Source organism: Babylonia areolata, chromosome 22, assembly GCF_041734735.1.
Source record: "Babylonia areolata isolate BAREFJ2019XMU chromosome 22, ASM4173473v1, whole genome shotgun sequence".
Taxonomy (NCBI): Eukaryota; Metazoa; Mollusca; class Gastropoda; order Neogastropoda; family Buccinidae; genus Babylonia; species Babylonia areolata.
The window spans coordinates 1,090,201-1,100,104 of NC_134897.1; the positions used below are offsets into that span (position 1 = coordinate 1,090,201).

At 48.8% G+C, this 9,904-nt stretch overlaps 1 protein-coding gene across 1 annotated transcript in view; it reads left to right on the plus strand.

The window, feature by feature from the left end:
* Window positions 1-9,539, plus strand: part of LOC143297174 (neuronal acetylcholine receptor subunit alpha-10-like) — a 46,151-nt gene extending 36,612 nt beyond the window's left edge. Inside the window, exons 6-9 of the mRNA XM_076609367.1 lie at window positions 1-103; window positions 4,123-4,380; window positions 5,706-5,802; window positions 8,447-9,539. The exon at window positions 1-103 is cut by the window's left edge and continues 78 nt beyond it. Coding sequence (XP_076465482.1) covers window positions 1-103; window positions 4,123-4,380; window positions 5,706-5,802; window positions 8,447-9,120 — 1,132 coding nt within the window. The 3' untranslated portion in view covers window positions 9,121-9,539. The remainder of the gene's footprint in view (window positions 104-4,122; window positions 4,381-5,705; window positions 5,803-8,446) is intronic.
* Window positions 9,540-9,904: the final 365 nt, after the last annotated feature.

Genomic DNA, 9,904 nt, shown 5'->3' on the forward strand with positions numbered 1-9,904 from the left:
TGTCAAGTTCCACTCCACCTGTCAGATCGACATCACTTACTTCCCTTTTGACGACCAAGTCTGTACCATGAAGCTGGGATCCTGGGCCTACGATGGCCTTCAGGTCAGCTGTGCTGTGCTGTGCTGTGTGGTGCTGTGCTGTGCTGTGCTGTGTTCTGTGGTGCTGTGCTGTGCTGTGTTGTGCTGTGCTGTGTTCTGTGGTGCTGTGCTGTGCTGTGTGGTGCTGTGCTCTGCTGTATGGTGCTGTACTGTGCTGTGCTGTGTTGTGCTGTGTTGTGTGGTGCTGTGTTGTGCTGTGCTGTGCTGTGCTGTGCTGTGTGGTGCTGTGCTGTGCTGTGCTGTGCTGTGTGGTGCTGTGCTCTGCTGTATGGTGCTGTACTGTGCTGTGCTGTGTGGTGCTGTGTTGTGTGGTGCTGTGCTGTGCTGTGGTGTGGTGTGGTGTGTGGTGATGTGCTGTGCTGTGCTGTGCTGTGCTGTGTTGTGTGGTGCTGTGCTGTGATGTGCTGTGTTGTGTGGTGCTGTGCTGTGCTGTGCTGTGCTTGTGCTGTGCTGTGGTGCTGTGCTGTGTGTGTTCTGTGTGTGCTGCTGTGTGTGCTGTGCTTGTGTTGTGCTGTGTTGTGATGTGTTTGTGTGGTGCTGTGTTGTGCTGTGCTGTGCTGTGTTGTGTGCTGTGCTGTGTTCTGTGTGCTGTGATGTGCTGTGTTGTGCTGTGTCTGTGGTGCTGTGCTGTGCTGTGTTGTGGTGCTGTGCTGTGCTGTGCTGTGTCTGTGGTGCTGTGCTGGTGTGGTTCTGTGCTGCTGTGTGTGTGTCTGTGTTCTGTGGTGCTGTGCTGTGCGTGTCTGTGGTGCTGTGCTGTGCTGTGCTGTGCTGTGTTTGTGGGGCTGTGCTGTGCTGTGCTGTGCTGTGTTCTTTGGTGCTGTGCTGTGCTGTGTGTGTTGCTGTGTGCTGTGCTGTGCTGTGCTGTGTGCTGTGACTGTGCTGTGTTTGTGGTGCTGTGCTGTGCTGTGCTGTGCTGTGCTGTGCTGTGCTGTGCTGTGCTGTGTGGTGCTGTGCTGTGTGGTACTGTGCTGTGCTGGTGTGTGGTGCTGTGCTGTGCTGTGCTGTGCTGTGCTGTGCTGTGCTGTGCTGTGCTGTGCTGGTGCTGTGTTGTGCTGTGCTGTGCTGTGCTGTGCTGTGTCTGTGATGTGCTGTGTGTGCTGTGTGTGCTCTGTGCTGTGCTGTGCTGTGCTGTGTGGTGCTGTGCTGTGTGGTGCTGTGTTCTGTGGCGTGTGCTGTGTCTGCTGCTGTTGGTGTGTGTGCTGTGCCTTGCTGTGCTGTGCTGTGTGTGATGTGCTGTGTTGTGCTGTGTGGTACTGTTCTGCTCTGTGTGGTGCTGTGCTGTGCTGTGCTGGTGCTGTGCTGTGCTGTGCTGTGTGGTGCTGTGCTGTGCTGTGTGGTGCTGTGCTGTGTGGTACTGTGCTGTGCTGTGTGGTGCTGTGCTGTGTGGTGCTGTGCTGTGCTGTGCTGTGCTGTGCTGTGTGGTGCTGTGCTGTGCTGTGTGGTGCTGTGCTGTGTGGTACTGTGCTGTGCTGTGTGGTGCTGTGCTGTGTGGTGCTGTGCTGTGCTGTGTGGTGTGCTGTGCTGTGCTGTGCCGTGCCGTGCCGTGTTGTGCTGTGCTGTGTGTGGTGCTATGCTGTACTCTTGTGTGTGGTGCTGTGCTGTGCTGTGTGGTGCCGTGTTGTACAGTGTTGTGCCATGCCGTGCCATGCTGTACCATGCTGTGTTGTGCTGTGCTGTGCTGTGCCGTGCTATGCTGTGTGCTGTGCTGTGTTCTGTGGTGCTGTGCTGTGCTGTGCTGTGCTGTGCTGTGTTCTGTGGTGCTGTGCTGTGCTGTGTTCTGTGGTGCTGTGCTGTGCTGTGCTGTGTTCTGTGGTGCTGTGCTGTGCTGTGTTCTGTGGTGCTGTGCTGTGCTGTGCTGTGTTCTGTGGTGCTGTGCTGTGCTGTGTTCTGTGGTGCTGTGCTGTGCTGTGCTGTGCTGTGTTCTGTGGTGCTGTGCTGTGCTGTGCTGTGCTGTGTTCTTTGGTGCTGTGCTGTGCTGTGCTGTGTTCTGTGGTGCTGTGTTCTTTGGTGCTGTGCTGTGCTGTGTTCTGTGGTGCTGTGCTGTGCTGTGTTCTTTGGTGCTGTGCTGTGCTGTGCTGTGTAGTGTGGTGCTGTGCTGTGCTGTGTTCTTTGGTTCTGTGCTGTGCTGTGTTGTGTGGTGCTGTGCTGTGCTGTGTGGTTCTGTGCTGTGTGGTGCTGTGTGGTGCTGTGCTGTGTGATGCTGTGCTGTGTGGTGCATGCTGTGCTGTGCTGTGTGGTGCTGTGTTGTGTGGTGCTGAGTTGTGCTGTGTTGTACTGTGTTGTGCTGTGCTGTGCTGTGCCGTGCTATGCTGTGGTGACTGAGTTGTGGTGTGGTGTAGTGGTTTTGGGTGAAAGGAAGTTATCTTTCAGACTGTGTCGTCACTGTCGATATTTTGTGTCAATGAGGCATCTTTTTTGATAACTGATGTTATTTCTTTCAAGCACCACGAGGTTGTCACATTTACACCTTCTGTCATGACACAACACCTGGCAGTCAATGGCATGTAGGCTGGTGTGTGATGAGCTGGTGGCTTGTGTCACAATTATGGAGCCCCGCCCCTGCTGCTGCTGCTTGTTTTATACTGCTGCTGCTGCTGCTGCTACTACTACTGCTGCTACTACTACTCCTACTACTGCTACTGCCGCTGCTGCTGCTACTACTACTACTACTACTGTTACTGCTGCTACTGTTACTACTGGTACTGCTGCTGCTGCTATTACTACTACTACTACTACTACTACTCGCTTCCATTCTCTGGCTCCCCATTCAAGCACGAATACAATATACAATACAAATTCTCAATCTTTTGTGACAATTTCTTCACTGATTCTTGTCCTGTCTTTCGGATCTGCTATCTGTCTATTCACCATCCAGACAACTCCGTTCTTCAAATGACAAGAACACATTGTCCATTTCCATAGATTCGTACAAAAACTTATGGTGAACGTTCCTTTTCTTTTGTCGCACCTGAACAGTGGAATTCACTTCCCTAACACATCCGTTACATCCAAACATCCGTATTCCAGGGAGCACTCAAAACTTACCTTTTCAAACTATTTTTTTCTCACTGAAACTTTTTCAGTCTGTATATGCTTGCTGTGATTTTATTGCGGGATGTGCTCTTTTTTGCTGAATTGTATGCATCTGTGATTATTTTAGTGTGTTTTTTCGTGATGTCTGGTTCTTTTGGTGTTTATTTCATTTTATTTTGATTTATCTCTTCTTGACAACGATGAATGTGATGTGCTCTGTTTTGCTGTGATTCGCACCTGTGTGATTTGAGACTGGGATGGTGTCTGTGTTGATTTACATATTTGTATATCACTTAGTCTCACATTTGTATGTCTTAGCCAATATCATGTAAGACTGTGTTGACTTTGTATATTTTTATGTCAGTCAGTCTTGGATTTGTATATTCTATTGTAAAGTGTGGTGAGTCCCATCTGAGATGGAAGTACCACGCAAAATTAGTCTGTATTTACTACTACTACTACTACTACTACTACTACTACTACTGTTGCTTCCAAAACTACTGACATTGTTGTTGTTACTACCTATACCGCTACTACTGCTGCTGCTACCACAACTGCTACTGCTGCTGCCACTATTACTATTTTCCCTCCTATTATTAGAGCTACTGCTTTGCTTTTACTGCTACTACTACTACTACTACTACTACAAATATTGCAGCTCACTGCTGCTGCTACCACTACTACTGCTATGGGGGGTAGAATCAGTGAAGAAATTGTCACAAAAGACTGAGAACTTGTATTGTATTTCCTCAAGGCCTGACTAAGCGCGCTGGGTTACGCTGCTGGTCAGGCATCTGCTTGGCAGATAGGGTGTAGCGTATATGGATTTGTCCGAACGCAGTGACGCCCTCCTTGAGCTACTGAAACTGAAACGACGACGGACGCTGTTTTAGCTGCTGCTGCTGCTGCTGTGGCTATGGCGTGCAGCCATTCCGTCACTCTACCCCCCCACCCCCTCCCACTCCCCTCCCCGCTCCGCTCTGTCATCAGGTGGACGTGGTGAACCGGTCTGAGGGCGTGGACCTGAGCAACTACGTGTCCAACGGGGAGTGGCAGCTGCTGAACGTGACGGCGGTGCGCAGCGTGGTGCGCTACAGCTGCTGCCCGGAGCCCTTCCCGGACGTGCGCTTCGTGCTGTACCTGCGGCGCCGCACACTGTACTACACCTACAACGTCCTCATCCCCTGCGTCATGCTCTCCACCCTCACCCTCCTCGTCTTCTGGATGAGTCCAGAGAGCGGCGAGAAGGTCAGGGGGCGGGGGTAAAAGGTCAGGGGGCGGGAGAAGGTCAGGGAGCGGGGGTAAAAGGTCAGGGGGCAGGGGGAGGTCAGGAGGCGGGGGTGGGGGGAGAAGGTCAGGGGGCGGGGGGAAGGTCAGGGGGCGGCAGAAGGTCAGGGAGCAGGGGTAAAAGGTCAGGGGGCAGGGGGAGGTCAGAAGGCGGGGGGAGGTCATGGGTCGGGAGAGGTCAGGAGGCGGGGGTGGGGGGAGAAGGTCAGGGAGCGGGGGAAGGTCAAGGGGTGGGGGTAGAATGTCAGATTGCGGGGAAAGATCACGGGGTGGATGGGAGAAGGTCAGGGAGCGTGGGGAGGTCAAAGCGCGGGGAGGGGAGGGGCAGTTCAAGGGGCAGGAAGAAGATCAGGGGGTGGGGGAGAGGTCAGGGGAGAGAAGGTCAGGGAGAAGGTCAAGTGGCCTTGGAGGTTAGGGGGCAGTGGTTGGAGAAGGTGGGTATACTAGTCCCAGTTTCGTTTTGCAGAGGAATTTTTTTAAGCCCCAAAGTGCCTCCTATTGTACTGGGTGGGTGAGTGATGAGTAACAAGGTACGATTCGTGGAGAGGTGTTGAAGGAATAGCATGGGTGGTACTGAAATGCCAGATGTGTAGCATATACATACCTATTTATTGACTCACTTGTGTAAACAAAGTGAGTCTATGTTTTAACCCGGTGTTCGGTTGTGTGTGTGTGTGTCCGTGTGTCTGTGTGTCCGTGGTAAACTTTAACATTGACATTTTCTCTGCAAATACTTTGTCAATTGACACCAAATTAGGCATAAAAATAGGAAAAATTCCGTTCTTTCCAGTCATCTTGTTTAAAACAATATTGCACCCCTGGGATGGGCACAAAAAATAAAAGATGAAGACTAATTATATGCAAACTGCATTTACTGTTATATTTATATTTTTTGTATTCTCTAAACTTGGCACTTTGACCTCTTATTCTGACACAACAACAAGAGGAGTCATTATTATCATTTTTTGTTCAAACAGGAACTTCTTTTGCTAAGCATGGAATTTTTATTTATTTTGCAAACGTTTTGGTGCAGGTAGTAAAAAAGGGAAATTACTCTGTAATTAATGCTAGGGGACTTAATTTATCACAAGTGAGTCTTGAAGGCCTTGCCTCTCTTGTTTATCTACTTATCATTTTATTTGTGTAACGTGCACGCGTGCATGCGTGCGCGTATGTGTGTGTGTGTGTGTGTCTCAATTACTATATAATTCAAAATCATTTCAACACTGATGACAGTGAAGAAAGGGAATTAACCCTCTGCCCCCCTCCCCTCACCCACCTTGCAGGTGACCTTGGGACTGACGGTCCTGCTGGCCTTCTCTGTCTTCATGCTGCTGATAGCAGAGAACATGCCCGCCACCTCCAACCACGTGCCTCTCATTGGTCAGTATATATAGCCACCTCCAACCACGTGCCTCTCATTGGTCAGTATATATAGCCACCTCCAACCACTGGTCAGTATATATAGCCATCTCCAACCACGTGCCTCTCATTGGTCAGTATATATAGCCACCTCCAACCACGTGCCTCTCATTGGTCAGTAGCCATGGCGTCTATTAGTCGTCATGATAGCCCCTTTCGACTAGTATCCTCCTCATGATCTATGCCTCTTTCGACAGTCCTATCATTGGTCCTCATATGATGCCACCTCCACCGGCCTTATATAGCTCATAATATGCCCCCACCACTTGCCTCTATTAAGTCTCCATATAGCACCTCCCATCGTTCATTGCTCGTCATAATATCTCCCCATTGTCATTATTGAGTCTTCATATGATGCACCCCATTGGCATCATTAGGTACTAACCACACATCCCCCTAGCAGTGTTCTCATGACTTTACCTGTAGGCTCTCCCTTTGTGTCTCCTCCTCTCGTTTATCCTCCTCCACTGTGCCTCTCCATTGTCTCTTATATCTCTCTCCCCGACGATATGCATCAAAGTCAGTAATGGTTGTCAATCAAGATGCTTAAAATTGTGTTTTGAGTCCATGATGCACCCAATTGACAATAATTCGCTTCTAAACCTTAACACACCAATGGATAAGAATTATATGGACTCTTCTCTAACATCTCTTGTGTCAGATTTCTATTCTATCACATTCACACAGCTTCATTCAGAATTTACCTTGACAATATCACTATCAATTTCAGATATTATAAGATTGACTTGCACGACCTTTGGTATAATAAGCAGCTCCAGAATCGCATTGTACAAGTTATTGCCCGTTTGTGCCTCCCACTGGAAATAATCCTTTCATTTTGATGGTCCAAATTGGTCATATCGAGAAATATTCCATGTTTCTAAATCGTGCACATAATTGTTTCCTATCACAACCCATGTGTTCCTCAAGAATATCTTGCAGTACACTTCATTACCTAATAGAGACAATTTACAAATAATGATTAGTAAACCTCATAACATGATGATCGACTCTATGGTCAGTATTTTACCTCCACTCTACGTTACTTCAGTTCATACACCTTTTTTTCTTCTGTGTCGTTTGTGCTGTGTTGTGTGCTCTTGCGACGTCGATCTGCCCCTATATAGCCTCCTCCACTGATGCACCTCCCATTGGTCAGTATATATAGCCTCCTCCACTGATGCACCGCCCATTGGTCAGTGTATATAGCCTCCTCCACTGATGCACCTCCCATTGGTCAGTGTATATAGCCTCCTCCACTGATGCACCTCCCATTGGTCAGTATATATAGCCTCCTCCACTGATGCACCTCCCATTGGTCAGTATATATAGCCTCCTCCACTGATGCACCTCCCATTGGTCAGTATATATAGCCTCCTCCACTGATGCACCTCCCATTGGTCAGTATATATAGCCTCCTCCACTGATGCATCTCCCATTGGTCAGTATATATAGCCTCCTCCACTGATGCACCTCCCATTGGTCAGTGTATAGAGCTCTCAACCACACAATACCCCCCAGTCGTTGTTCATCATGAACTTTCAGCCTGCTTGGTTCCTTTTGTGTTCTCTCTCTCTCTCTCTCTCTCTCTCTCTCTCTCTCTCTCTCTCTCTCTCTCTCTCTCTCTCTCTCTCGACGAATAATGACAAGACGTCAGAAAATTGGCTTGGTAAAATTAAAGCATGCTTAGAGATGTGTGGTTTCCCTGATGTATGGATGAACCAGGGTACTGAAAATCAATTCGCCTTCTTAAAGTCTCTTAAACAAAAACGGATAGAGAAATTTAAATTGGACTGGTTTTCTAAACTTTGTAGTAGTGACAGATTTTCTATTTATCGATCATTCAAAACAGACTTTCATTCAGAATTATACTTGGACAATATCACTATCAAACGTTTCAGAGATACCTTGATAAGATTGCGACTTGGTCTGAACGAGCTTGGTATAAATAGAAGATTCCAGAACGCGGATGTAAACCGTTTCTGCCCGTTTTGTCCTGGCACCCTGGAAGATGAATACCATTTCATTTTTGTGTGTCCTAAATACGGTCATATCCGCCAGAAATATATTCCAGATTTCATAAATATCAGTCACAATACATTGTTTCCTATTCTACAAACCCCATGTGTTACCTCCCAGAGAAATCTTGCTATGTACACTTATTACGCCTTAAAATTTAGAGACGAATTTACACAATGAATGAATTAGTATAACTATAAACATGATGAGTACGAACATGCTATGTATTTTTCATCCAGTTATCGGTTACTCACGTTCAGTACACGTGTTTTTTTTCTTTGTGTGTGTGTGTGTGTGTGTGTGTGTGTGTGTGTGTGTGTGTGTGAGGAGCGATCGAATTGCCCCTTTGTATCCCCCACCCCTTTGTGGCCTTCACAATTAAACCTGTGTCAGTGTCAGTGTCAGTGTCTCTCTCGACGAATAAATTTATATGCACCCAATGACATTAAACATTAGTGTTCAGTGTGTTATATAAATGAATGCCTAAATTTAATGATGTAATAAATGGACATATAAATGAATGAGAACATTGATCGACGCCACCCCGACCCCACACCCCCTACCCCCACTACCACTCATGTTCCAGGCATCTACCTGACAAGCGTGATGGCCTTGACCTCCATCTCGGTCATTCTGGCCGTGGTCGTGTCCAACATCAACAACAGAGGTCGCAAGGACAAGGCCCTGCCCCCCTTCCTCACCTCCCTCATCACCACCCTCGCCAGGTTCGTCTGCTTCCGACTGCACTACGTCAATGCCCACGTCACATCCGCCGGAAGAGACGTGACGTCGGGCGCGTGCTTGAGGCCACACGTGCTGTACAAGGGCGTGGAGAACCACGTGTCCAACGACTCGGGCTGTGGGCTGGCCGACGTGGACGCCAACAGCGGGGAGCGCCGCTTCCTGAGGGTGACTCCGGACCGGTCGGCGGCCTGGCTGGGTGGGGGAGGTGTGACGGCGTGTGGGTGTGAGGAGCGGGGACAGAGGGAGGGCGGGGCAGGGCGGGGCGAGGTGACGGCGGGGGCCAAGAGCTGTCCGGAAGACCTGCTGCACAGGCTGCGACAGCTGCTCCTGCGGGAAGAGGAGCGCGACAAGGGGGACAACTTGTGCCGCCAGTGGCAGGAGGCGGCGGAGGTGATTGACCGCTGTCTCTTCATCCTCTTTGTTCTGGCCACCCTCACCACCACCGTCACCTCCCTCCTCATCCTCCCCCTCACCAAACACCGCCTGCAGGCAGATGTCGACATCTTCAAGTCCTGAGCACTGTGGACGTTGTGACGTCACCATGAAGTGTCTGACGTCATTGCCAACACAGTTTTACGGCCGTGAATACTGCGGAGAGTCTGACATCTTCAACAGTGTCTACTATCTGTCATCATCAGTACTGTGGACATTATGTCATCATCGGTACTGTGGACATTATGTCATCATCAATACTGTGGACATTCTGTCGTCATCAATACTGTGGACATTCTGTCGTCATCAATACTGTGGACATTCTGTCGTCATCAATACTGTGGACATTCTGTCATCATCAATACTGTGGACATTCTATTGTCATCAATATTATGAACACTATGTCGTCATCAACACTGTGGACATTCTGTCGTCATCAATACTTTGGGCATTCTGTCGTCATCAGTACTGCGAACATTATGTTGTCATCAAACTGTGGACATTCTGTCGTCATCAACACTGTGAACACTATGTTGTCCTCAACACTGTGGACATTCTGTCGTCATCAACACTGTGGACATTCTGTCGTCATCAATACTGTGGACATTCTGTCTTCATCAACACTGTGGACATTCAGTTGTCATCAGCACTGTGGACATTATGTCGTCATCAACACTGTGGACATTCAGTTGTCATCAACACTGCGGGCATTCAGTTGTCATCAGCACTGTGGAAATTCTGTCGTCATCAACACTGTAGAGATTATGTCGTCATTCAGCACTGTGGACATTATGTCGTCATCAGCACTGTGGACATTCAGTTGTCATCAGCACTGTGGACATTCAGTTGTCATCAGCACTGTGGACAT